The 27953-nt window shown below is 38.1% G+C and overlaps 3 protein-coding genes across 6 annotated transcripts; 2 read left to right on the forward strand and 1 right to left on the reverse strand.

Annotated features, from left to right (window-relative positions):
* Window positions 1–109: 109 nt before the first annotated feature.
* Window positions 110–18014, reverse strand: si:ch211-195b15.7 (synembryn-A). Of its 2 annotated transcripts, XM_048205728.1 has the most exons (14): window positions 11748–12428; window positions 11549–11640; window positions 11209–11256; window positions 10941–10958; window positions 10276–10368; window positions 8360–8979; window positions 8096–8231; window positions 4079–4267; window positions 3100–3194; window positions 2860–3010; window positions 2319–2414; window positions 2028–2172; window positions 1003–1273; window positions 110–843 (listed from the first exon to the last, which is right to left on the reverse strand). In XM_048205728.1, exons 2-14 carry the CDS (start codon window positions 11636–11638, stop codon window positions 696–698), a joined length of 2100 nt encoding a protein of 699 aa, XP_048061685.1. In that variant the 5' UTR covers window positions 11639–11640; window positions 11748–12428; the 3' UTR covers window positions 110–695. The 2 variants fall into 2 exon arrangements, with proteins under 2 accessions (XP_048061685.1, XP_048061695.1); XM_048205738.1 differs by lacking the exons at window positions 11549–11640; window positions 11748–12428 and adding an exon at window positions 17919–18014.
* On the forward strand, window positions 10364–15765 carry LOC125277562 (insulin). The gene is made up of 3 exons (XM_048206030.1): window positions 10364–11039; window positions 12468–12652; window positions 15113–15765. Exons 1-3 carry the CDS (start codon window positions 10993–10995, stop codon window positions 15274–15276), a joined length of 396 nt encoding a protein of 131 aa, XP_048061987.1. The 5' UTR covers window positions 10364–10992; the 3' UTR covers window positions 15277–15765.
* Window positions 17089–27845, forward strand: scaf1 (SR-related CTD-associated factor 1). Of its 3 annotated transcripts, XM_048205685.1 has the most exons (11): window positions 17089–17284; window positions 17814–17864; window positions 18010–18132; window positions 18266–18342; window positions 20704–20804; window positions 20890–23250; window positions 23350–24606; window positions 24711–24793; window positions 25729–26037; window positions 26498–26626; window positions 26730–27845. In XM_048205685.1, the coding sequence occupies exons 2-11, from the start codon at window positions 17814–17816 to the stop codon at window positions 26886–26888; spliced, it is 4650 nt and encodes a 1549-aa protein (XP_048061642.1). In that variant the 5' UTR covers window positions 17089–17284; the 3' UTR covers window positions 26889–27845. The 3 variants fall into 3 exon arrangements, with proteins under 3 accessions (XP_048061642.1, XP_048061634.1, XP_048061625.1); XM_048205677.1 differs by having other exon boundaries at window positions 17788–17864; window positions 20890–24606; XM_048205668.1 differs by having other exon boundaries at window positions 20890–24606.
* The last annotated feature ends 108 nt before the right edge of the window (window positions 27846–27953 follow it).

The raw sequence follows: 27953 nt of genomic DNA on the forward strand, positions 1-27953 counted from the left end.
CAAAAAAATCAAGCAGTACAGCCAAACAACCTGCTCTAAATATTGTAATTAGATTCAAAGTTTCCAGTGCTGACTAATCATTCTGTAAATGAAAACAATTCTCTGAGGATTTAAATAATGACATTATTTTTATTCAGCGTTCTCGGTGGCAGCATATAGAGCGTTAGATCCAGCCTCAGTGCTTCTCTTCAAGGTAAACATTCCACTCCAGCTAAAGCGCAAAAAAAAAGAATCCGTAGAACTGCATTTCCTGTTGTTACCATGGTAACATAACCATGGCAACACCAGCAGCATTTTCCAGGAGTGTTTGTCTGTCTTTGGTGTGACGGCTGTCTCTCTTTGTCTCTTTCTTTCTCCTTTGCCTCTTAATAGCTTCCTATTTTACTGTTTCTAGTACATATTGTGACTCACAAGAGTTATTACATAGTTATTACATATTCTCCTATTTTGTGCACATTATAATGTAAAATATTTTTCTCTCTCTTTACACATCATACTGAGCTTTGTTTATTCTTTTTTCTTTCTCAATATCATTTGCTTTTATGTCCCTTGTTTCTAACAACTGATTAAATGAACATAACTTATTTCCTTATTATAAGTTATTGAATTTTTAGTTGCACTATTATTTTATTGCTATATCAGTCATTAGTATAAAATATCTTGCACCTGTCTCTCATTAATAATCAGCTCCTTCATTACTGATCTGTCTCACTATCATCTTCCTCCTCATCCTCCTCCTCTTCTTCTTCATCCTCCTCCTGCACGGCGCTGTGCCTCATCTGGCCACTGAGCGGCGCCAGTTTGCCGTCCATGGTCACTCCCACTGGCTGAATGATCTTGTCCCTGAACGGGTGTGGTAAGAGGACACAAATGATGGAGGAGTAAAAAAACTGTGAATTTTAAGGGTGCTATATATTTTAAGGGGACTACCTATCCACTACACAAGTTTTTGAAAATAAAATCAGTGATGATTTTATCACATGGAGGAATCCACACACATACCGTGACAGCCTGTTGAACATATTTATGAGATTGAGCGCCTCTGCCTCTTTCTCTTCTTCAGTCATCCCTTCCATTGGATCAGGCTGTTCCTCCTCCACCCGTCCCGTCACAAGGTTAATCCTGTCCTTGGCCTGTCTGTACTCCTCCGTGTCTGAGTCAGAGTCACTGGAGTACTGTGGTTGAGGAGAAGTGCCACGACCGTCCAAAAGACCCCGTGCCGCCAGCAGCCCCGCTGCATTACCGTAACCGGTGTACTTCACAAACCTGCTCACTGAGAGAGAAAGAGATTATGAATATTATATAGTCAGCAATCATTTAAATGTCACAGAAAGGTGTGCAGGGATGACTTATTTTTGTAAGCCAAGCCCCAAGTCAATGGATTTTTGGTTAAATGCCTGAAATAAGGTCTGTGGTTAACACAAGCACAAGATATTTCTTAAAAGTTGTGTTCATTTGTGAAGATTATCATGATGAACAAGTGTAAGAATCAAATTTTGTTGGTCACAGAGCTGATTTTCTGCAGTAATCCGAAAGCCAATGGAAAAATCCAATTGGCTTTTTCTTGAGGGGACCAGGAACGCCCTGATTTTGCAGAGTTAGACGCATTCCTGGGTCAACATATTTTGTTGATCCTGGAACAACATTCCTGTCTGAAAATGTAATCATAACCATACCCCTACCCCTAAACCTAACCTAATTATCCCTTAAAATCAGAGGGAAATGATGGGTGAATAACACTGATGTAGAAGCACCTAACCCTAAACTTGACACAAACTGTAAACTTGTCACTCAAATCTGATTGGTTGATTGGAATATTGATCTTGGAACATATTGCACTTGGTGAAATCAGCACGGTGATGCTAAACTCTGTGTTGGCCTACAAAAATATCATCACTGCAGTGCTCCATATTATGGCATGTTCATAAAATGATGCACGAATATAATAATCATTCAGTACCATGGTATATATCATCATGTATAGATATCAGTTCACTTTACATGGTTCAGAAGATGCATTTATGTACCATTTTCTTTACAGAGCACAAAAAGAAGCTCAGCTGCACATTGTTTGATATCAGTGTCGACGTGGGTCATTAGTCGCACTAGTCTGCTCCTCAGTGTGTTCCCCTGCTCAGGCCTCAGCTCAACGTCTCTCAGAGGAGGAAGGATCTGCTCAAACACAACACAGGATTAGGCTACTGGTACATAGCCATGAGAATAAGAAGGATATGCCAGCTTTAATGTATCATGGTTATAAAGTTCAACACTTAACACTGAAATGTTTTTTAAAAAGAATTTGGAGGTGAGTATTGTACCTGCTGTCTGAGATAGTGCCTAGTTTCCCTGTGTGCTTTGCTGCTCTCCGTCAACAGGTTTAAGACTGGAGTCAACTTTTCCTTCGGTTTATGGCCCTGTATAATTCACATTTGAAGATGTAACATTTATCATAAAAAAAATTGTACAAATGCAAAATGTTTTATCTCCAGATAGGGTAAACCTCTGTAATGTTAAAGAGATCGTTCAAATTCTGTCTTCATTAACTTCCTCTCGTTCCAAACCCGTAACACAAAATAGGATATTGACTTTCATTGTATGGACAAAAAAGATTTCTCAAAATATCTTACTTTATGTTCCATAGAAGAAAAAGTCATGGGTTTGGAATGACATGAGGGCGAGTAAATGATGACAGAATTTGAATTTTTGGGTGAGCTATCCCTTTAACATGGATATTTTGTATGTTTTGGAAACTGAACCCCAGTCTATACATTCATTGGAAACCCCTAACCTTGGCATTACAAGTGCCACGTCCTGAGATACAGGAACACTATACAGTTCGTTCAGAGCGCTCTTTCTCACTCTGTCCAGTCTCTTTTCCATGAAGAGCAGCAAAGTGTGGACGCAGTCCATGTTGACTCCGCCAGACTCCTTTGAACCTTCGGATAGGCGAACGGACAGCAGAACATCCAGGCATTGCAGAGGAAGTGCTGAGAGCACATTTACCGTGTGTCTGTGGACAGCCAGCACAAAAGAGTTATAGAGATCAATAGGATGAGACCTCTCAAGACTTCATCACACTGGTTTGATTCTCACTCTCACCCTTGCAGCTCCTCTTTTCTTTCCTCTCCCTCACAGTTCACGAGCAGACAGTGACGCAGGACTGCAGCTAGGTGACGATACAAAGCTGCAGCCTCCTGTGGCAGGAGAAGGAGAAACAAAATGTTGACAGTAAAATAAATTCTTCAACAGATGGGCCATCCTGTTATGGTGTACATTATCATGCCCTCATCGTATATGTCTTATTAGGTTGTACAAATTACTCAACTTTCAATCTTTAAAGATGAAAATCATAGTAGTTAGTTTTCTTTTTGTACAATATCACAATAGGGATATTTTTTTTCTCTCTCATTTTTCAAAAATAAATTCCTGTGATCATCTTCCCTGTGGAGCTGCATACATGCAGAAGTAAAATAGATATTGTGGCCACAAATTAAGAATTTGTTTCCTTGACTTATTAATTCATGACCATGTTATATTATATTAGACTGCTGAAGTCTACTGCAGATATAGATATTCATACATATGTCTAATTACGGTTGCAGACACTCAGTCAATTTGCTCTCGAATGTTCACGGACCAGTGGTTTGACCATTTCAATATGGCAGATGGCTTATGTATAGTGGGCCATAGAAACAGCCACGAATGAGGCACCTATATATACATATATATGGCTGGAGCACACAATCAGTGAGTATTAACAATGGATTTGATGAATTATGTGAAGTTTTGTGCTATTAGTTAGTTTGTCTCATTCCATCCTGTTTGATAAAATTACATAAATCTGTATGTTCATTAAAGGGTAATATCAAAATTTCAGAAAATGGTTTTAAAAAAATAAAACTGCACAACTAACTCTCAATCCCAATGATTTAGCTCTTTATGTTAGTCTTGTTAATAATCCTGTATTTTTCTGGCCATTATTTAAATAAGTAAAATATAGAGTTCAAAAGTTGAAATGACCCAGATGTGGCTTTTTTATGGGCAAAGAAATGCCAAAGGGAAAATAAACAGCATTTACCTCGTCGACTTCCTGTCTGTGCACATTATAGGTAATGTTGAATAGGATCTTCAGAATCTCAAGGGCACGTTGAGACACCTCCTTACACACAGGGGGTGCTGTCAGGTCAGTCAGCACCTCATGCGTTTCACCCCAGCACACTTCTAAACACTGCTCCAGAGCTGCAGTCAGCATGGACATGCCGCGCTCCTGACAGAAAGAGAAGACACAGAATGAGCTTCTGAAATGCCCACAGATATGAAAATCAAACTATAAGGACAGTTTGTGTTCTCATAACACTTTTATGTGATCTGATAAGTATTGTTTTAGTACAATTTTTTTTTGACGTTTGACAAAAATATAAGTAAACTTTTAAAAAAAAAAAGTTTAAAAGCTAAACTTACATTAAACATTAAAAGTTTAGTAAAATTGAAAATCAATAGTGATAATTTTATTGACTTTGTAACCATATTCATAACCTTATTCAACCTCCACATCATCTAGTCACTAGTGCACATTTCTTTTCTTTTGAGCAAATGCTTTTGTACAGTCATGCAGTTGATTATGTCCAGCTGTCTGCTGTTTCCTACATTATCAATTGCTTATGTTATGTTTATCAAAACATATTATATGGTTTCCTGTTGAATAGTCTTACCCCTCGAAACATCTACAGTATGCATTAGTTCCTTGCATAAGTCATTACAAGCAAAATGGATGAACTAGTTGTCATAAACTGTCGACCATATTTTCTACACATTTTTATTAGACCTTGCATCCTGAAGTGATGAATTGCGGAGCTGAATTCTGAATTTCACTAATGAAGGGAAATGTAAAGCATTAGATCAACCAATGATCAGCCAGTTCTATAAAATAGCTCAGATGTCATCTCATGAAGCTTCATTTGGGAAGCAGATACAGACAGAGCACAACACAGTGTTACATACAAATTCTGACAATGGAAGAACAACTAAGAAACAAACAGGGTCAACAGCCGCGAATTAGAAGAGGTGTAAGGAAGTGTGGTGGAAGGGTACGGAGGCAAAACAGTTGAAGAGGTCAAGATTATAGAGATGTTTCTGATGAAATAATGGCCAGTATTGTGGACCATGTTCTCAATCATGACCTTATGGCGGAAGCTGGTCAAAAGGTACAGCTAAATTTTGGGAGGACAATAGTGTCCTCAATCATTCAAACGTTTGTAGACAAAACAGGCTTGTTTTAAGACAATGTTCACTATACTGTAATACTGTGTACTTACTGTAATGTTGTATTACAGTAGTCCAGTTGCATTATACATTATACAGTAAATATACTTTATAGAGACATAATGACTATATATACAGTATATATATATATATATATATATATATATATATATATATATATATATATATATATATATATATATATATATTTATATATATAGTCTTATAGTATAGTATTATAGTATTCTATATATAGTCTATAGTATTTTTCTTTATATCACAATTGTACTGAAATTTGTTGACAGACGAGCAGTAAAAGTGTAACTGTGAATCCCTTCCATCTTGCAATCAATATCCCACATAGAGTAACATGTAAATTTGTACTGTTGAAATGTATATATGCCATACAGATAAAGTACAGTCTTATGCATTTTCAATCATTGTCATCAAAGTCGTAGCCAAAGTTTACATCTGAAAATACTGACAGAGTTCACTGTTATATTGACAACAGGGCAGTGGTGTAAAGTACTTGAGTAAATGTAATTACTAGTTACTGTAGTTACTGTACTTAAGTATCTTTTTGGCTACTTTGTAGTTGTACTGAGTATCAAATATTTTAGCAACTGACTACATTTTTGAACAAGTAAATTTATTTTTTACTCCAATAAATTTGTGATGAGTAATGTAGTTACACACTACATTTTCCATGGCACCTAGCTTTTTCTGCAGCAGTTTGTTTATGCTATAAAGAAGTGATATCTTGTGCGTTTTGCCTTTACTCACCCAAACTTGTCAACAAGGCTACTTCACATGAATGCGAGTGCATTAGCAAGTAGTTGTGAATCGCTGGTGTTTGATTTAGAAGATGACTGCAGCCGGTGATGAGGCAGAACCAGCACATCCAGTGCAAGTAGACTTTGATTTAATTTTTAAGATAAGACATGAGAGTTTGTAGACTTTTAAGAGGCTGTTGTGTCGACCTTGATTTATTGCAATATTGAGATGTTCATTTTACACCTCTGCAACGTGGCTAAATATTTTGACTTGTGTTTGAACAATGACACAAGGACTTGTCATTCTGATGGCACTGATATGTTCATTGAACTAAATACTTTTGAGAGATGAACTAAGGATTTTGCAGATAATCCATTGTGTGGTGCTATTTGTATGAATTGTTTTGAGAAATGCTCATAATGGTTTGGCAATATTAAAGGATTAGTCCACTTTTAAATAAACTTTTCCTGATAATTTACTCACCCCCATGTCATCCAAGATGTTCATGTCCTTCTTTCTTCAGTTGAAAAGAAATTAAGGTTTTTGATGAAAACATTCCAGGATTATTCTCCTTATAGTGGACTTCAATGACCTCCAAATGGTTGAAGGTCAAAATTACAGTTTCAGTGCAGCTTCAAAGGACTTTAAATGATACCAGACGAGAAGTAAGGGTCTTATCTAGAGAAACCAATCGCTCATTTTTGAAAAAAAAATACAACTGTATATACTTTATAAACACAAAATATCGCCTTGAACGTACTTCCACTTTCCGCATTCTTCAAAAAAAAAACAAAAAAAAACAAAACAAAAAAAAAACAAAAAAAAAAAAAACGTACGCTGTACTTCCTACACCTTCCCTATTCAACTTACAGAACAAACGCGGCACCAGTTTAGTTTTTTCCGTAAGTTGAAGGTGTAGGACAAACAGTGTAAGCGTTTTGAAGAATACAGAAAGCGGAAGCATGTGCAAGGCAATCATTTGTTTATATAAAGCATATACAGTTGTAATTTTTTCAAAAATGACCAATCGTTTCTCTAGATATGACCCATATTCCTCGTCTGGTATTGTTTAAAGCCCTTTGAAGCTGCACTGAAACTGTAATTTTGACTTTCAACTGCTTGTAGGCCACTGAAGTCCACTATAAGGAGAATAATCCTGGAATGTTTTCATCAAAAACCTTAATTTCTTTTCGACTGAAGAAAGAAAGACATGAACATGTTGGATGACATGGGGGTGAGTAAATTATCAGGAAAAGTTTATTTAAAAGTGGACTAATCCTTTAAGGATGAGCTAAGAAATGCTCCAAAGCGACTGAAAAAAACTATAATATAGTACTATTCACATATTTTGATAGTCCAGGTTTACAGTGTTTCTCAGTCGCTTTGGTATATTTCTTGAATCATCCTTAACATTTGCAAACCAGTATGCTTTGTGAAATAATTTGTACAAACAGCACCACACAATGGATTACCTGCAAGTGCCTAAACTTGCTCAAAATCCTTAGTTCGTCTCTCAAAATTATTTGTCAATGAGCATATCAGTGCTATCCTTGTGTCACTGTTCACAAACAAGACAGTCAAAATGCTTGTCAATGTAACAGTGCATTCTGAGAGTATTTCCTGATGTAAACTATGGCAACGGTTTTATATTTTATACAACAGAGAACCAGTATAATATACTTTAATCAACATGACAGACATAAGCAATTGATAATGTAGGAAGCAGCAGGTAGTTGTACATAATCCATTTCATGAATGTACCAAAGCATTGGAAATTTGTTCAAAAGAAAGAAAATTTGTTTTTATGATGTGCACAATTGACTAGATGACGTGGAGTTTAAACAAGTAGTTTTGAGAATTTCAGTTGTGATCTGAGAAATGTACCAAAGTGACTGATAAAAAGTGTAAAGTGCAGCAATCAATTGTATACAAAATTTAACAGGGAGTTCCTGCTCTATCTTTCTCTCCACCAAAGAGTCTTTGGCCTGAATACATTTGAAAACTCCTGCTTTATGGGAACACAATATTTCCATATGCAAATCATTAGTGTGAGTATTACCTGACGGAGCTCTATCCTAAGTTCAGGCCGTAAAGCAGTCAAGAGAAAGAGAAGCCGCAGTTCAAAAAATTGACCATTTGGAGGTGATGAGGAATGTATACCCTCCTTCAGTCTCTCTGACAGGCCTTGGAGCAACCTGATGAAGAAAACAAAGCACAAAAGAATCAATCAGACAGAGTGAGTTTTCGCTCACGATATTGAATTATATGATGAAATTGTACATGGCAAATATTTCAAATGTAACATCTTAAATTTGAGCTATACTTCAGGGCGCTGGCTCTCTCTTGTGCTTTCGGGCTGTTGTAGATGACATTGCACAGAGTCTTCATTGCCTCTCTCCTCCAGACCTCTCCATCGTCATGCCCCTCCTCCCCCTCCTCATCCTTCTCTCCTCTGGTATCCCTCTTTCCTCTTGTCAACACCCCACAGACTCCATCTTTCCTTATACTTTCTTCATGGTGGTCGTTTTGTGTTTCTCTCCCAGTATTACAGTTAGATGTTATATTCACAGGGTTGAATTGCACTTCTCCTTCACTGACTGAAGACTCAGCACAGGCTGCAGAGGCACAGACTGAATCATCTGTCTCACTGTAACATGTTGGGCATTGGGCATCGCTGCCATTATTTTCTGGGTGTGTCTCTGTCTCATTCTCAGGAGTGACGTCGCTGTAGGAGGAACCCCACTGAGCATCCTCTTCTTCGGGCCAGGTAGGCAGGGTGGAGATGCCACCGAGGCGAGCGAGAGTTACAATGGCATAGTCCGTGATCAGGGGTGCCAAGGCCTTTCGGTCCCGTGAGATGATTCGCAGAGTTCGCAAACACACCCTCAAAACGCCCGGCTGCAGCCGCATGCGGATAAACCAGATCAGAGCTGCAGCAAGTCTCTGGAGGAGACCGAAAAGAGAATGATTGAAAGGTTTAAGGTATTTAATGCTGTATTTGATGGGGCTTTTTAGTAAAATGGGACCAAAAAAGTAAACTCCAAACAGAATTAAAGAAAGTTCAGCTAAATATTTTATTGTCCCTTACACGTTAAAATATGTTTAGTAAAACTATAAATCAATAATGATCATTCTAATGACTTTGTAAACATAAGATATAAAAATACATTAATTTTGCACTATTCATGTGTTTTTATTGTTCAAATTTAAAATGCAGCACTCAATGTTTCCTTAATTAGACATTTTTTTGTCTGAACATCTTTGAGAAAACCTTTAAAAGCCTTCAAGTTTGAAGGAATATAAATAGATTGACAGAACAATTCTTCAACTTCCTGTAAGGTGTGGCCAGGGTTAGTTCACCCAAAAATGAAATTCTGTCATTTATTACTCACCCTCATGTTGCTCCACACTTGTAAGACATTTGTTCATCTTAGGAACACAAATTAAGATATTTTTGATAAAATCTTAAAAATCTTCAAAAACCTTAATGTTATGGAGCGACGAGAATACTTTTTGTGCGCCAAAAAAACAAAATAATGACTTTATTCAACAATATCTAGTGATGGATGATTTCAAAACACTGCTTCATGAAGCTTCGAAGCTTTACGAATCTTTTGTTTCGAATCAGTGGTTTGGAGCATGTATCAAACTGCCACTTAACAACTTAAATTTCGAAACACTTATGATGTAACGAAGCCTTGTTTACTGAAATCACGTGACTTTAGCAGTTTGATACACGCTCCAAACCACTGATTCAAAACAAAAGAGTTGTAAAGCTTCATGAAGCAGTGTTTTGAAATCGTCCATCACTAGATATTGTGTAATAAATTCGCTATTTTGTTTTCTTGCCATACAAAACGTATTCTCGTCACTTTATAATATTAAAGTTGAACCACTGTAGTCACATGAACTGTTTTAAATATGTTTTTAGTAGCTTTCTGGGCACTGAAAGTGTATCTTGCTGTCAATAGAGGCCTCACTGAGCCATCAGATTTCAACAAAAATATCTTAATTTGTGTTGTGAAGATGAATGAAGGTCTTACGGGTGTAGAACGACATGAGGGTGAATAATTAATAACAGAAATTTCATTTTTGGGTGAACTAATCCTTTAAGATCTAAATCAATTTAAAGGGTGAAAATCTTTCAATTCTGAAAATGAACTAGAATATATGAATGAGATTCTGGGTTGTTCATGTCCTTTTGGTCATATTGTATGAAAGAAGTTATGCTTGACTCACCCTCCGCAGAACAAGATCTGGATCCTCATTCTCATCAGAGTCAAAATCAGAGTCAGAGTCTGGGATATACTCTCTCACTTTATTCCTGCGGAACTGGGTGGAGAAGAACAAACACATTTACGAGAGACCAGAGAAAGTGGGGTTAAACAAGCTTTTGCAATAACTGAGAGATGACAGGGGAAGAATAAAGTCAATGACCGCCCTTCAAGCTCAAGATTCAGATTTAAACACTGGCCTGCTTCTTACGAAATCAACAACAGAAGTTCATTGAAGACTAATAAAAGCTACGGGTAGAATCCACGAACACAGAGGAGAGATTATAAAAGCTTTGTTTTGTGAGCACAGGCATGATGAACAGCTCTAAATGGCTTTTGTGAATGTATGAGTACCAATACATTATCTTTTTGACACACGGCACAATAATTGGTGCTCAGTAACAACAAAATAATGAGCTCAAAAAGTTAACAGGCCCTTCCGACACCGACATTCCGGGAGCCGGCATGTACAGGTGCCCCAGGGCGAGATAGACGGCGAGTATATTAGTTTCAGATTATCCACCTCTCTCATTTTTCTTCCCCACAGACATCTCACTCCCTTCTTTATCTACAGCAAATACCTGCTCTCTCTCTTTTTTTTTTTTTTTGTAGGTCATGTGAAAGATTTACCTCATCCAGCTCTCTCTGCTGTTCTCAGTTCATCCATATAGGAGAATGAGTCATGAGTATTGGGCAAAAAGAGAAGAAATATGATTCAAAAACATGTTTGTGAGTATCATATGCACTGAAAGAATGAGATGAGGGTGAAGCGAGGGATAAAGATAAGTGAAGGTGGATGAGTGAGATTTACATTATTAGCTGTGTTAATCCACACCATGTGTGTCCTCAGATTGAGGGCAGACGGATAAACACACAAACATTAGGATTTTCAGTTTACCTTTCTTCTCTCCTTTTCTTCCACATCAAAAAAGAAACATTTGGAGTTCTGTGAAGAACAAACGGGTTATTAAAAGGTGAAATATAAGAGAGACGGTGGAAATGCAAACGCTAGACACATTAAAACTTCACCGCATCACAGACATTGTAAAATGACTGGATAAGTAACGAGAAACACCCTTCAGGTTTACCCCAGCTCTGTTGTCATGGAAACTGCTAATATCTGAGTGTTGTAGAAGATGCTAAAACAGTTTTTTTTTTTCTGCCTAGCACAACGATGGACAGAATTAATCTTATTATATTTAATTAAATTTCAGCATTTCGCTTGAAGTTGTATTTACCTGAGCGTTGTAATCATCCAGATGTATTTGAACATTGTCCTGGTCTCCTTGTTTGATAAACTGAATAATCTTCTCCACGTCTACAGGCATTGCTAATAGTCACCAACCAAAATATAACATATGTAAAGATAAAAAAATAAGGAAGTACTGATACAGTCTTGTTTAATGTTTAGATATACGTTCATCTTCCTGCACTTACCCTCTGTGGTTTTAAAAGCACAGGTTTTAAAGATGTGTGATGAGTTTCCCTGCAAACAACCTGTCTTCCTGGGTTTCTGTTTGTAATCTGACAGGCCTCAGATTTAGCTTTGAGTTTTCCCAAACTAATCCCACCCATCCTCTCTCACTCATTCACTGCTCATACATTTGGCCCTGTCTGTTGACAAAGGTTTGCTGTTTTGTAATGTCTTCCTTTGTTAATAATGTTAATACAATTTACTGCGATAGTTATCCTCGTTTCGTCCTCCATACAGGAACGCTAATTAGTGGGAAAGCCAATAGAGCCAGACAATAGGAAGAAAAAAACTTGAGCAGCTATGCTGGCATTCGGACAACATTGAGTGAGAGAGGGTTGGAGAGAGAGAGAGGGGGGGATGAAAGCAGCACAGGTTTATATAAAGCTTAATAGGGGTAATTAAACAAAGTGGGGGTCAGAAAGAGAAAGGCTGGGATGACTGGGGTAAGCTGATAGGGGTAATTATTGGTACTCATTGAAGGTGATTAATTGAGGCTGATACAGCTCACTGATGGACCCTCATAAAAAGCAGAGTACATTAGAACAGAGAAACAGGACAAAAACAGCGAGGGAGAGAAAATAACCCCAGTACTGACGGGCTGGGGAAACACATTCATTCCTGACAGGACACAATCAACCTGACCAGAACAGGACTTGATATTTTTTGTTTCGTGATCTGTTAAGTTTCCTCAAAAGGAGAATGCACAGATCTGGATTGCTCCTGCTGTCTCTGTGTGCCGGCTCTCTGGTGACCCATAGTGGCGCGTTTGGGAATCGAAGGCTGTGCGGGATTCAGCTTGTGGAAGCGCTGCTACTCGTCTGTGGTGAAAAGGGTCTCTTCTACCAGCCTGGCAGGCGTTTCGGTTTCCGTAAGTTTTGCTGCGCATGCATTTCTGTGTAGTGCATTTACAATTGTGCATTTAGCAGTGTCCAATCGGTGCAAATGAACCTACATGAAAAATACTATAGTCATTTATTGTAAATACAATAGTGTTTTTGAACCATAGGGTGAAGTCAGCTAAAATGGGCCATGTTTTGGTAAATGCCTTATAATACCATCAAATAAGCTATGCATGAGATCTAATGATATTTTTTATAAATTAGCATGGGTCCCTTAAATATACATATATTTTTAAAATGTGAAAAAGTATAATTGTTTTACAATTATGAGAGTTAGAGTATCAGCAGTTCCCTTCTTGAGCCACGGCACAACATTCAGGTAAAATGGGCCAATATATATATAAAAAAATGAGATCAACACAGGTCATTTTGGCTGAAATCATTTTATTTTTAACAGTAAATTGACACTATTGTCTTGAGTGTGCCATAGCAACACCATCAATTTATTTCATTAAATAGAAAGTTGAATGAATATTTCATTAAAAAATGTAATTAAAAATGAAGTGATCATGTTGTGCAGGTGTGTGTTTTTGTGCACTGGTGTCTTTTGTGTGCATGTATATGTGTATGCTTGTCAAATATCTGTCAAACGTTAGAACATCTTTGACAAAAAAACAAACAAACAAAAAAACACAACAACAAAAAACAAATCACTTTAACATTTCCTGTAGCTTGTACTGTACTGACATCTTCCTTTCTTTCCCTTTCTCTTCTCTCTTCTAATCTCTCTGTTTCCTTTTTTTGCTTGTCCTCCTGCCATACTGTCTGCAATGCATTTCTTTTAAAAAGACTGTTAAGATTTTGTATGGATACATCTAGGCCTATAAACCTATTTTCACCCTCTGTGTAAAAGTGTGTGTGTGTGTGTGTGTGTGTGTATGCAGCCCATTTTAGCTGAAAATTGTGGCCCATTTTAGCTTAACCAGCCTTTTTCAAGTTTCTTTTTCTTTAGTTTTCTTTATTTGAAAGAGCATGTCAGAACATTGTTCATAAACATTTGCTTTGTTGGTAAGCGTACTTATAATTGCTTTAGTACCCTTATTAGTGATGAATGAAATGTACTATGTCAGGCTCACTTTCCTTACAATTTCTCTGACAAGCTTCATGTAACTCTCTGCTTGAATGAATTTGTTGTGGTAATTCCTGCCCCTCTTAAAAAACTCAGACCAGTCAAAACTATTGTTACATGTCAACAAGTGTTGAAGCAACAAAGCAAGATCAGTTATTGTGATTGGCTGCAAAAATTTAAAGAGATATGACGCTACAACCTTATTTGGCCCTTTTTAGCTGACTACTATAGTAAAGTAGGCTACTTGAATGAATTTGTTGTGGTAATTGCGGCCGCCGAGACAGGCCCCTACAGTATAGTGGCGACCAGGGCGGGCGAGAGCCGTGCTCTGATAATATAACAACTATGAAGGACGAGAGAGGACCAGTAATATATGTTTGTGTGGCCGGCAAACACTTTCGTTTTGTTTGTTTAAGTACTTTACCCAATACTGTACTAAGCTTTCTTTAATCTATAGGGTATATTATACTACAATACACTACAGTTTACTGTAGTAAAAGCTACAGTATATTACAGTATTTATTACAGTTGATCAGTTCACTATAGTTAATACTACAGTATGCTGTAGCATTCATTAACAAAGTGTTGTAAATACTATAATATATATACAGTACATTATAATTTATTATAGTATTGTTCAAAAACACTATAGTATTTACTAAATTACTATAGCCTAGTATTTTTTTTTCATGTGGGAAGTTCTTGGGTAAAAAAACGAGACACGTTCAATGTCCCAATATTTTATTTTATTAAAATTTTGACGTGACTACAATTGTGTTAAGAGACTATAATTATAGTAGAGAAGAGAAGAGGCAGATATGATTAAAAAAGCTATCATTTAAGTTTCTTTCTTCTGTGGAACTTTTTGGGGGGAAAATGGGTAAACAGAAAGTTTTAGAGTCCATTGACTTCCATTGTATGAAAAAAACAAACAAATATCTCAAAATATCTTCTTTATGTTTCACAAAAGAAATAAAGTCATATAGGTTTGTAATGACAAGAGGGTGGGTAAATGATGAAAGAATGTTAATTTTTGGGTAAACTATCCCTTTAAGTCACAAATAGACAAATACATTTATGATATATACTATTATTAAACCATTAGAATACCCTTGTAAAAAGCCACCCGTTCAGGTGTAACGTTTGTGTGACAGTACAATTATGAACCCCCTTTACCATCCCTGGTCTCCCCTCTCTTGTGACTGTAGCAGAGTATAGCCATAATATTTATTGAAAATTTATTCAGGTACTTTGTGTATGTGTTCTGCAGAAAATATAAAACTATTTGATTAATTTATTTAATTTAATACTAGTGTGTATGACTGCTTTTAAATCCTTTGTAACACTGTCTTTCAAACAGGCATCATGAGGAACAGCGCCCCCTTCCTGCGGCAGACGGGAGTGGCTGCTCAGAGTGGAGAGAGGGGCACTGCCAGAAGCAGCGTTGCAAAGAGAGGCATTGTAGAGCAGTGCTGCCATTTCTACTGTGACTATTATGATCTGGAGAATTACTGTAACACATAGAGAATCTGATGCATATACACTTCACCTAAGTAATGACCAGAGCTGGGTAGTAACGGATTACATGTAATCTGGATTAATCAGATTCCAAAAATCAAGTACTTGTAATTAGAGTACAGTTACTATGATTAGATATTATTTACACAATGGCAGTAAGTTGTTCAAAATTCATTCATAATTTTTCATTTTTTTTTACATTTATATTTTTTTCATAATAAACCTGTCGCTTTTATACGTTCGTGATTCGTCAAGTTTTTCCGGCAGTAAGGAGGAAATATAGATGAAATATAGATGATATTTATATATATGAAATAATAATAATAATATATGAAATATAGATGAAACATTTGATGTAGCAGTGATATTGCTGTAAATTTCATGTTTTTCAATATTTGTTTTTGTAATGTTGCTGTTTTCTAAATGTACTTAATTTTAAGTAAATATGTTTTAAAATCATAAGATGTGATTTTGTTTTATTCAGTGTTACTATCAGCAAACACTAACAGGTACATTAGTGTTAGTATTTTGAAGTGTTAACTGTCCATACATTGCAGTTTAAAAAGAATCTGTTGAGGCTCTTGTTGGTGAATATAATATACTTTTTGGAATGTATTTTTTCTTTGTATGTGTCACAATAGTACAAGATTATCCTACAATATATGTGACATCAAATAAGGGTTAGCACAAAAGTAATCCAATTGTAATCCAAAAGTAGTCAAATTACATTACAAAAAAAATTGTAATCTAAGAGATTATATTACTGATTACATATTTTTTCATGTAATTTGTAATCGGTAACTGCGCACTACAATTACAATTCATAAGTAATCACCCCCAGCTCTGGTAATGGCAAGAACTTTTTGCATTATTTAAGTACTGCAGGTTTGGGATATGGTTGGCCTATTTGTATGGATACAGCAGTGAATGAAGGGTCACTCGAAATGTCACGCAATGGCCATGTTTTCAATTAAAAAGTTTGCAAACATTAAAAATCAGACTGTTTTTGTTGTTGTTTGCTCAAATAGCACAAAAACTACTTAATTATTCATGTATGTAATTACATTAAAATATTCATTAATGCATTCTTGTAGCTCAGACAGTAAAAACATTGTGATGGCAACACCAAGATCATGGGTTTGATTCCCAGGAATTGCATTAAGTGATAAAAATGTAATGTAATTCGCTTTGGATAAAAGCATGTGCCAAAGGCATAAAAAGTAATGGAAAAGTCTGGCGCCGGGACAATGAAAAAATAAAACACACAAATCTTTTTGTCAAAAGGTTTTTGAAAAGTATATATATATATATATATATATATACATATATATATTCTCATATATATATATATATATATATATATATATATATATATATATATATATAAATGCATAAAATGATTCCAAGATATGGTTTTAATGTGAAGTTTTTGAATTTTCCAAAGAGTCTTGCAGTTTTAAATGTAAATATTAGTAAACATTAACAGAGTCTGTTGCACGAAACATCTAAATTTCCCAACATTTTAAAGACCCATTTTAAATCGAGTGATAGGCCTATAATTATACAATTTAATTAAACTTACTTAGGCCTACTAAACAGAACTATTTCATAATCACTTGAGCATCAGGTTCAAACAATCACCATAATATCAGACCAGCAAAAATGGACCATGCATGCCTACATGACAATACATGTTAATGTACTGTAATCCCTTGACCCTAAATTATTTTCTAGATTTTCCATGTTGTGGAATATTTCGCCGTCATCACAGAGACATAACAGAAGTAGTGTACTTTGATGAAAAACATCATTTCCCATAAGCCCATGCCGGCAGTTTCACAGAAGGGGAAGCAAAATGGCGGAATCGGATGGGATGGGCCTCTTATTGTGTTCCTAAAAGAAAAATGTTCCGTGCTTCTGCATGTCGTTTTAAAGTGAACAAAAACACTGTGGAGGGTTTCAGCGGGTCTTTAGCTTTGGGATTCAGCAGCCGGCTCATCTCTGCACTTTGAAGGTAAACAGCTCTTATAGCTTGTCTAACTTAGCCATCCAGCTAACCCCTGTGGACGACAAATTGTAGGCAATAAATTATTGTCGCTAGTGCGAGAAGGCTGCTTAGAATGAAGACTTGATAAGAAAGTCAGCTAGTAACACTAAATGCATTCACCATGGGTTTTCTCATGACAGTTAACAAGTGAGGACATAGGTAGGCAAGCACTGCAGTGGAGCTCACGTAACGTTACTAGATAGCATCGTCTGTAGCATCATCTTAAATCAGTGTCACCCTCTGCACACGATCAGTGCTGTCACTGGGTCAAGAACTCAACCACAATGTTGAATGTTGAATGTCAACACAGATCATGCTTTCTCCTCAGTGGTCAAGTTCCTCTGAGTCATCTTCTAGTTAAAGACAGATTAAATGCACAGGTAGTTTTATCACATCCCTCAGGTATGATTATCATAACGGATGCAGCTTTATGATTGCTCAGAGCTGATCTAGGTTATTCATAACAGTAGTGTTGTGTGTTGTCTACTATGTGTAGATGGGAACAGATGGACAGGCTGAAAAGGATAAAGAAGTTGTGCCAGGCAAGGTAACTGTCATTTAAAGCGATATGAAACTGTACTTGTTAGTGTTGGACACTCACTGTGATCATACTGTAGACGATGAGATGAAGATTTAGTATGCACAGCTCTCTGCTGAATACACTGAATGTCTTCAGTCTCATCTTCTTGTAGTCACAGACTGAACAATGTCCCGATGAAGAGGAGGAAGTGGATTCTAAAGCAGACAGAAGGACAGTTGGCTTAAGATGTTTCCAGGGAAATAGGGAGACCTCAGAGGATGAGCCTAGTGAACTGGTAAAGTAAAATCATTTACGCTCTTTGCATAATTGTAAGTTATTAGGTTGTCTTGTTACATGCTTTGTCTGTAATTTACCCAGTTTGAAACCTGTGACCTGAGTTGACCTCTTAACTGTTTACTTTCTTGTAGGGGGCTTCTGTTGTTACTTCCTCTGAGCCTGTATTTCTTGTGCCTCAGCTCAGCTCACAACCTCAGTACCTAGACTGGTAAGTGCTTAATTAAGCACATAAAATTCCAAATCGAGCTTGATAACAGTAGCTATTGATGTCCTATCCAAAATTTGACTTTATTTTTCTATTTAAATAATAATTGTTTTAAATGCTTAACTTAGAGGGGTGTGAGTGTTGTGTCAGTGACGTGCTTGTTGATTGTTATAAAGGAGTGCTGGCCTATTAAAGGTGCAATATGTAAGAATTTTGCAGTAAAATATTCAAAAACCACTAGGCCAGTGATATATATATTGTTCACTTGAGTACTTACAACATCCCAGATGTTTGCAACTATTTGTAAATCGTGAGAAAATTGCACTTTTAACCAAGGCTCTGGGACGTGTGAGGAGTCGCCTCTCAATTGTGTCATACCCTCGTTGCCTAGGTTTCTGGTTTTATTTTGTAGAAACCATGGAAACACCAAAGACGCTTTAATATATTACATGTTTTAATAGACAAGCGAACATCTGTTTTGATATATTTATAGACAGAAAACTAATTATTGTATTGTTTAAATCTAATTTTCTTGATTTTTTGCGAGTACCATGCTTTACCATGCCTCAGAGAAAAACACTATTTTGTCAATTAGCTAACAGCATAATCAGATGCAGCCTTATTTTTAGTAACAGTAATACAGCATTTTCTCCATCATAGATACGATTTAAAATTAATTGCATGCCATTTATCAACACAAGCCATCCAGCATTTCATATGATATTCTAAAATTGATCAGTTTACTGCAGTGTGCAACAGTGTCTCACAGCAGCCGTCGAGCGAATGCACAGGGTAACATTATAACATTTTCAACACTCTCAAATGTATCTAATATGATAAACAGAGCTGCGTTACCTCATACTCATGACCGGAAAAGCGGAAGCAGCGCCGGTGACTGTGTCATAATAAAAGTTCTGCTGCTCATGAAATTTGTAAAGTAAAAATATCATATTAAGCAGGGTACTTTAACAACCTTATTTGTTATATGTTGTTTTAAGTGTGATTTGCTTGGAATTGTTTTATTTTGTATAGTTCAATATAAATAAAATGTTCAATACACAATTTTTGGCCTAATAGGGTGGTTTTATTTTTAATTTGTATTTTTTTTACCAAACATAATGTAAAATTTTAAGGTTTAATATAATTACATTGAATAATTTAAGAGAAATACATGCATACATATTAATCAGAGGCCAAACATTACTAAATTTTGCTGAATTTAAAAATCTGAAAATGAAATGCTCTTCATTTAAAAACTAAGAGCCGTTTGGGTGCTGAAACAGCCGGCTCTTATTACTGAGCTGAGCCAAATGATCCGGATCCCTAAAAAGAGCTGGAATTCCCATCACGAATTCAGAGAAATGATATCAGATACTTCAAAATTCAGCCAAAAAACTTGCTTATTGCCATTGCATGGGAGAATGATCAGATGATTTTGTTTTTGATCATTTCTGAACTTCAGTTCAGTTGATTTGAGTGTCATATTTTTTTTTTTACTTTAAACTACATTTTACTTTGTTAAACTACTTTGTTTTATGTAGGTGTGTGCACAAATAGTCAAATATTCGACCTTCAATAATTACTTTTAAAAAAATACTATTCAAATTTCACAAAATGTTGCATTTGCTTTGGCCATAAATGCAGTGAATCCATGATAAATCCTAAGCATGCAAAATAAAAATTAATTATAACTAAAAGCACCTTGTGGAGCGTGGAAAGAAATTGATTGTATTTGATGACACAATGTCATCTACCGCTATTATTTTGATCTTATTTTTTCTTATTTGATATTATTTTTTCTGTACGATAATTTCGTTTGTGTTGTGTAAGCTTAAATTCTTTTGTTCTGTACATTTTTTTGTTTTTACACATTGTTCAATGATTGGAACAAAAAACATTTAAAAAAACATCAGGATATACATTGTAAGCTTGTTGGGTATATAGCCTAATCATTAGCTTGTTCAGAAATGGTGACAAACTTGATTAAAAAATGGCATCCTTCTTGTTAAACTTCATTGAAATAAATGAATAATCCAATATGTTTTTTATGAGCCAAAATATTCAAATAAAATATTTTTGAAAAATCCCCATCCCCAGTTTTATGCCTGTCAAGTCTCCTCTAATTGCATTATAGCTGTTAAAGATATTGTTGCAAATTACAAAAATGTATAAAAGTTATTACATTTATAAAAATGTTATTTGCTCTAAATTGTTGTACTCGTAATGTTTAAAAAAAATGCACTTTGCTTTGACACTTAACATTAACTTATTGTTGGGGCCTGTTTTGTATTAAACAATGTAATTCAAAAACTATAAATCTTGTATGAAGGAAATTTTTGTATAATAGTTTTGTTTCTCCTTTAGTGACTTTGATGTGGAGCTAACAGCAGAGGTGAAAGTAGAGGACGGTGCATCTCTTGCTTTGTTGACATCTGTTACCCCAAACCTTGGTTACCAGAAACCAGGTAAGTTTAAGTCTGTAGTTTATGATAATGTAATAGTACTGTAATGTGTGATCAAACTAATTTCTTTATTTTCTGTCTTCTATAGGATCTTTTTTGAAAGGACATTTTCTCTTTCCAGCATCTTTAAGGAAAAAGACAGTGCCTGTAGACAGTTCTTTGCCTTCAGGCTCTTTTCCTGGATGCTGCTCAAGTGTAATTCAAGCCTCGGGACAGATGCAACTGCCCTGTTCCCTTAAAATCTCTGAGAGGGTCATAGAAATGGCCAAAAGCCCTCTCCCCTCATCACCCTCCAACTCACCATCATCTCCTTCATCTGCTCCCTCTTCCCCCTCTTCCCCTTCTTCCTCCCCCTCATCGTCATCTCCTGGTGGAATGGGTACAAACTACCATGAGGATGAAGACAGAGGTCATGCAGGAGACAGCAGAGGCAGCAAAGGAACTGGAGACTTTGTGTCATCCACGTCGTCCACTTTGGTGCCATCATCAATGCCTGTCCCACCTTCTTCTTCTAATCCTTCACTCCATGCATCTTCATCATTCGCACATCCATGCAATGATGGACAGAGGGAGAGTTTAGAAAATGACATATACGACCCCTTTCACCCAACAGAGGGTGAGGGGGAGAGAGACCGGGCGTCCACTGAAGATGAGGAGGAAGAGGTTGATAAGTATGATCCTTTTGAACCGACAGGTTCTCCAGCCTCTGAAACAGAGGAAGAGAAAAGATGTGTGGATGAGGGAGGAAGCAGCGTTAATAGCGACGGGAATGTTGCAAAAGCTGAAAGAGCATTGGAAATGGGGCCGCCTGCTGGCACAGAGGGGGGGCCTCCAGATTCAACAGAAATTGACGCTCCATCTTCGATGTTCAATAATGTACCTTTAGAACGCAACAGCAAGCGATCCATCAAAGACAGAATGAGGGAGCAGGGAAAAAATCAAAGAGAACGGGGTACAGACTCTGAGCACTCTGAGATAGAAGAAGGAGAGATAGTAGGGGCCAATGAAAGAGGAAGAGAACGAGTGATTGAGAGAAGGAGGGAGGTGTTGCTTCCATCCTCGAGCAGTCCCTCTTACCTTCAAGGGGGTGTCCCAAAACCAGAGAGGATCTTACGGGTCTTAGAGGGTGATGGGTTTGTATCTGTCCGTGCTGATGAAGAATGGGAGAGGGAACCTTTGGCTTCTGTGGGTGTTGGAGATCTGAGACGAAAACTGACGAGTAGACGAAAAGAAAGATTCAGGTCATGCCCTTCTTCTGCATCCATATCACCTCCTCCTGCTCCTGTCTTGCCTTTGCCCTCTCCTTCCTTTCCCAATTCTCCACCTCTATCCACTGATAAAGGGAGGAGTCGCAAATCCTCCAAGAGTTCAAAGGACAGGGATAGACGCAAGCGGAAAGAGGGAAGAGGAGAGAAGGAAAAGAGGAAAAAAAGGAAAGAGGGAAAGGAGTCAGGTGAAGGGAAAAGAGAAAGCAAAGAGAGGGACCATGAAAAGAGAAGTGAAAAAGAGAATAAAAGCAAAGATAGGGAGAGAGGGAGAAGCAGCCGAAGTGATAGTCGCAAGAGGAAAAAGAGACGCAGGAGCACTCCAGAACCTTCTTCCCGCTCCCACTCCCAGAATGCCTCCCGACACGCACACAGTCGCAGATCTTGGTCCAGCCCCTCGGAGGACCGCCACAAAGATAGAGACCGAGATAAAGAAAGGGAGAGAGAGCGAGAAAGGAACCATGAAAGAGACAGGGATAGAGACAGGGATAAAGACCGGTGGCGAGACGACAGGGATAGAGAGCGAGACAGAGACTCCAGAAGAAGAGATGGACGAAGGAGAGATAGGGATGAGGATAACAGGAGGTCAAGCAGCAGAGAGAGAGGCAGTACAAAGGGGAGTAGAGGAAGCAGTGACAGGAGAGACAGAGAGAAAGAAATGATTAGAGATCGAGACAGGGACAGGAGAAGAGATAGTAGGCCTGTTGTACCCCCGTCAATTCAGGATCTCAATGGCTCTGATCTTTTCGCGATCAAACGTACCATCACTGTTACCACCACTACAACAACCACCACAGTCCCAAGTTCTCCGCCTTGTAGCCAACGGCGCTCCCACAGCCGATCCCAGAGCTCTGACAAACATCATAAGAGGAAGAAAAAACGAAGGAGACGGTCAGATGATGATGAGAGAAAGGACGAGGAGCACAGGAGTAGGTCCCGACCCTCCTCCATAACATCTCCTCGTTATCATGGATATGAATCAGATCATCTCTCTGACCGTCCTGAGGTAGACATGCTCTCTTTGGATGGGGAAGCACTGGATTCAGACTACCCTTCACTAGAGGACTCGCCACTACTTCCTCCTCCTCCTGAGCCCCCTCTACCCAGTCCCAAAATTAAATCTGGAGCACCCAAAACTAGCCGACATCATCTGAAGAAGAAATCCAGACCTGGCAAGACAGTTGGTCAGTCTGAATCCACCTCCTCCTCTTCTTCTCATAGACCAAAAGCCAAAAGTAAAAACCTTTTGTCATCTCTCTCACCACCTCTTTCTGCATCCTCAGGCAACACCACCTCCCTTCAGCCCACAGCATTCTCATCCACTACTAAACGAGGAAGGAAAACCGGCAAGGAAAAAGTAGGGAAGAAGGATGCCGGGCGTTCTGGCAGATCCAAAAAGCTCAGTGGCAGTAGCAGAAAGGGTAAGCTCCAGTCAAAAGTGTCTGTCTTGGTTCGTGAGGGTGTTAGCAGCACCACTGGGAACTCTGGGAAGTTGGGCCTTGACCTTCTTGGACCTGCTGGTGTTGTAAGTGGAGCTTCAGGGCCCTCAGTTGTTGGTGGGTCTATTGCTGTGGTGTTCCGCCGGGACAATGAGAGTCGATCACCGTTTCTTAAGCCCTGCTCAGAGACACTGGCTCTTCCAGGTAGAGGCAAGGACCCAAGCAAAACTGGGAAGCAACGCAACATTCTCGGGCCTCCGTCATCAACAAATCCAAGTGGACTGAAGTTGAAGAAAGCCAAGCCAAGCTCTGCTACATCCACATCCTCATCTGCCTCTTCCCCTACTTCCTCACTGGCAGCAAAACGTAGAAGGAGGCCTGGAAAGAAGCCCAGAGAGAAAGGGCTAACTGTGGATGGAAGTGATTCTAAAGGCGCTAATAGTAATTGTAGCACAGTTGGTGGTGGTTGGGAAGGGGTATCAACAGAAATGCAGCCGTTGCTCGGGGTTGGATCCAAGCCATCCAGTCCTCCTTCAGCTCTTCCTGGTCCCACTCCCTCATCCTCTTCATCATCCTCCACTTCCTCATCAGCAAGTATTCTTCCTCCATCCTCGTCACCACCCCACACACCCCCATTATCTTTGCCTCCGTCTCGAGATACTAGAGAGTCATCCCCAGACTCTCAAACTGTTGATAGTAGCTGCAAGACACCAGAGCCTTCATTTCTTTTGGAGGAGGGCCCTGGTCAGTCCAAAGCCTCATCTCTCACACCTTCAAAGTCCCCTGCCAGCCCTCCCAGTCTGCTATCATCACAGATCAGGGGTGATACCATATCCCAGTCCACTTCCAGTGCTAAAGCTCTCCTGTCAGATGATCAGAAGGCATCACCACCATGCTCCACTTCAGCAGCTTTGGTGTCGGCCTCCATCTCTCATTCCAGTGCTCCTCTGGCAAATGACCCTTCTTCCTCCTCTTCTTCTTCAGTGTCCTCATCTTCAGTAAACAAGCCACCGCCACCTCCGCCCCCACCCCCCTCAGCTCCGCCTTTACCCTGGAGTCTACAAACTGGAGTGGACTGCACTGCTGGAGGTGTTTTAGCATGTGAGTGTTTAATGCATGATTTTAAGTAATTCCCTGTTGACATGCATTTTTAATTTTTAGTCTGATTAGAAGTCATAATGTCCTACTGTTAAATCCCTTTTCAGTGACAGCTCTCCTCTTCAAAATGGAGGAGGCCAATATAGCCAGCAGAGCCAAAGCACAGGAGTTTATCCAGGCCACAAGTCAGGTAAAATCTATGAAATTATAAAGTTGCGCTCATACTACTTTTCTTTCCATTGACTTCCATTCTTAAAAATTCGGGTGACTGGAAATGCAAGCTCATGTGAAGAAGTTTTGCGTTTCGCAGCATTTTGGTGAACTCTAATGTCACAAGGGGTAATGAGTAAAGGGTAATGTCACAGCGTGCCAATCTGAGATATTTTTTAAAAATATTGTTAGTCCTCCAAGGTTTGTGAATGGGGGGGGCCGCATATTGAACAACAAAACTGCATCAATCCATAAGCAAAATAATCCATATGGCTCCAGTGGGTTAATAAAGGCCTTTAGAAGCGAATCAATGCGTTTTATGCAATATGCGTATGGTCGTCCACCGGAAGCTAGTTATTTGAATTTTATAAAGTTTTAAATATGGATATTTTTCTTATAAAAATGCATTGCTTCGCTTCAAAAGGCCTTTATTAATCCATTGGAGGTTTTTTCTGTACAAATGGAACTGCATATGAATAGTGCCAGCTGTTTTTTTTACATCCATGTTCTTTTTGGTACAAGATCTCACGATATATGCCCGTCATGACTCACCATTCGTTCAGTGTGTTGTGTAGCGGTCTGACTCAGTCACAAATGTTTGTGCTCTTCTCTGACTGTCAAAGATTCAAATCTGCTCCAGTCGAAGGAAACAGTCTGTAAGTGTGTTCAGTTCAGTCTTAGAATATTTCAGCTAGTCGTCAAGTTTGTGTCCCCAGCTTAACGTGACTGGGCCTTTATTACTATATATAATGTTGTCGTTATGTGGGTTTTTCCTTCTGAATGTTCAATGTTCTACCAAATTCCTAAAGTCTTGTTAATCGATAGTTTCAGTCACCTATTGATTGTGAAGTTCAATTAATTACCAAACTTTAATTTGATAGTGTAATAATGATATTTTTCTTTCATTTTACACAGATTCTCTCTCAGGCCAATCAGAACCAGTCACAGACACACCCTCCTTCATCATCCTCATCTATATCATCTCAAGTTCCTCCTCCTCCATCACATGCTCCACCCCCAGGACCCACTCCTGCACAGTTTATTCTACACAGCTCTGTTCCATTGGTTGGCTGCACCAAAACTCCTCCTTCACACTTGCACCCTGGACTCTCAATGGGAGGAGGCTGTGCTCAGACTCCGCCACCTCCATTGCCAGCGGGAATGGCAGGGCCACCAGGGGGTAGTGAAACGGGCTGGGACAATGAAAGTAAAGACCCTGACAAGGTATCAACACTCCTTCCTTTCTGTATGTTTATATATTTCCTATAATTAGGGTTGCACAATTAATTCGGGGAAAAAATCTAGCATGACTTAGTGGAATTATTAAATCCAAGAAGTAAATTGTACATTTATTTAACAGTTTGAGCTCTGAATTTGACATGAACCAGGTTTAATGTGAATGCACAGATAATTAATTTAAATTTAAAGACAATTAGGTTTATTAGATTAGATTTATTAATTTAAAGACAGCAGATATTGCCTGATAATTTGTAGTTTTCTTCCTTCCTGTTTCTGTGATTTTTGTGTATTTTTGTTTTCTTTCCCTGGAAATCAGAACAGCAATATGAGAAGTTAAATGTTTATCATGCTGCAATCAAAATATTTAAGTAATATGGTTTTATTTGTCCAAGTGTTGCAACCCTATCTGTAACAATTCCATTCTAAATCACTTACTTTTGCTTAGTATCTGAAGAAGCTGCACACCCAGGAGAGGGCAGTAGAGGAAGTCAAATTGGCCATCAAGCCATACTACCAGCGCAAAGACATCAACAAAGATGAATACAAGGATATCTTAAGGAAAGCTGTGCACAAGGTAAATATAGCTTTAGGATAACCCTGATTTGTAGCATATAATGTGCTTCTAATAAATATCCAGACAGAGTGTATTTATAACTAATTCTGTTTTTACCTCACAGATTTGTCACAGCCGAACAGGTGAGATCAACCCAGTTAAAGTGAATAACCTGGTCAAGCTTTATGTCCAGAGGTACAAGTATTTTAGAAAGCATGGCCGCAAGATGGACGAGGAGGAAAAAGAGGACAGGGAGTCTGCCTCAATGCATTCCTCAACATGATTGGACAAAGACTGTTTATTTCTCTCCATCTGGTCAAACAAGTTTGCAAAATCTCCTCCCTTGCACGTGTTTGGGCCCACCATGGCTATTGAGTGACAGTCGTTTGTTATATTGTTCTGTTCCCCCTCTGTGTTGACATCATGTAGACTTGAGTACTCCACCCCCCCCCTTCCCGTCTCTCTCTCTTGTCTTGCTATAAATATGTATGAATATAGAAATGTGGTAAGACATAAAGTATACTTAAAGCGTTCTAAAGTATACACTCGAGATAGAGAGATAAAGATGGCGCGCCAACACTCTCTTACACATAATAATCAACCTGTACATATAAGTACACTACATAGGTGTTCTTTCTTCCTCTCTCCCTTTCTGAGAAGAGTGCACATTTTAAATAGTCAGCTAGCCTACACATTTATTACTATTGAGGTTTTGAGTGTGAAAGAATGAATGGCAGAATTGAGAAAAGAATCTTATATTTACCCCTTTGAATTTTCTTTTATTGCTACGATTGCGTGTGCAACCTGTTTTTTTCCCCACTGTGTCAAAGAGCATTCATGTGCTACTTAGACACGTGACACTCTTTCAAGATTTGAGATAGCTCTGGAATGGAGGATATGTACCATCGGTTCCATCTCTCATAGAAAAGTGAATGTGTATATAGATGGAACAGAATAATAATGTTTGTTTTTGTTTTGTTTTTTTTTACTTCAATTGCAGACAACTGAAATTTAAGCGTATTCTGACAATGTCATCACTTACCTTGAGATTTTATTTTCCCCAGTCAAAGTTTCACGTAATATAATTGAGTTGGCAGAAGACAGTCATTGGAAGAGGTACTACAGTGTGTATATGAATGGTTGAGATAAATGCATGTGTTTTGGATTTTATTTGTACTGAAGAAACCTGTAGTGATTTTGAAGGTCACATGAGCGATAAATTTGTGCCCTTCCAAATGAAGACGTCTGATTCTTTTTTTACTCTAACCAACCATTAGAGTGGGATTTTCCTCCAGTTTTAGGTATACTCTTATGTTAGATATGATTTCTAAAAAGTTCCCAGATACTT

Source organism: Megalobrama amblycephala, linkage group LG1 (assembly GCF_018812025.1).
Source record: "Megalobrama amblycephala isolate DHTTF-2021 linkage group LG1, ASM1881202v1, whole genome shotgun sequence".
In the NCBI taxonomy this organism is placed as follows: Eukaryota; Metazoa; Chordata; class Actinopteri; order Cypriniformes; family Xenocyprididae; genus Megalobrama; species Megalobrama amblycephala.

Excerpts from the sequence above, each read along its gene's own strand:
- scaf1 (XM_048205677.1), top strand. The coding sequence starts at position 17,814 with ATGGGAACAGATGGACAGGCTGAAAAGGATAAAGAAGTTGTGCCAGGC. Across the intron at positions 18,343-20,703 it reads CAACCTCAGTACCTAGACTG|TGACTTTGATGTGGAGCTAA; the intron begins GTAAGTGCTTAA and ends TTTCTCCTTTAG. Across the intron at positions 26,038-26,497 it reads AAAGTAAAGACCCTGACAAG|TATCTGAAGAAGCTGCACAC; the intron begins GTATCAACACTC and ends ACTTTTGCTTAG.
- LOC125277562 (XM_048206030.1), top strand. The coding sequence starts at position 10,993 with ATGAGTATTGGGCAAAAAGAGAAGAAATATGATTCAAAAACATGTTT. Across the intron at positions 11,040-12,467 it reads TATGATTCAAAAACATGTTT|TTTCCTCAAAAGGAGAATGC; the intron begins GTGAGTATCATA and ends TGATCTGTTAAG. Across the intron at positions 12,653-15,112 it reads TGGCAGGCGTTTCGGTTTCC|GCATCATGAGGAACAGCGCC; the intron begins GTAAGTTTTGCT and ends TCTTTCAAACAG.
- si:ch211-195b15.7 (XM_048205728.1), bottom strand. The coding sequence starts at position 11,638 with ATGCCTGTAGACGTGGAGAAGATTATTCAGTTTATCAAACAAGGAGAC. Across the intron at positions 8,232-8,359 it reads GAGAGAGCCAGCGCCCTGAA|GTTGCTCCAAGGCCTGTCAG; the intron begins GTATAGCTCAAA and ends TTTCTTCATCAG. Across the intron at positions 844-1,002 it reads ATGTTCAACAGGCTGTCACG|GGACAAGATCATTCAGCCAG; the intron begins GTATGTGTGTGG and ends ACACCCGTTCAG.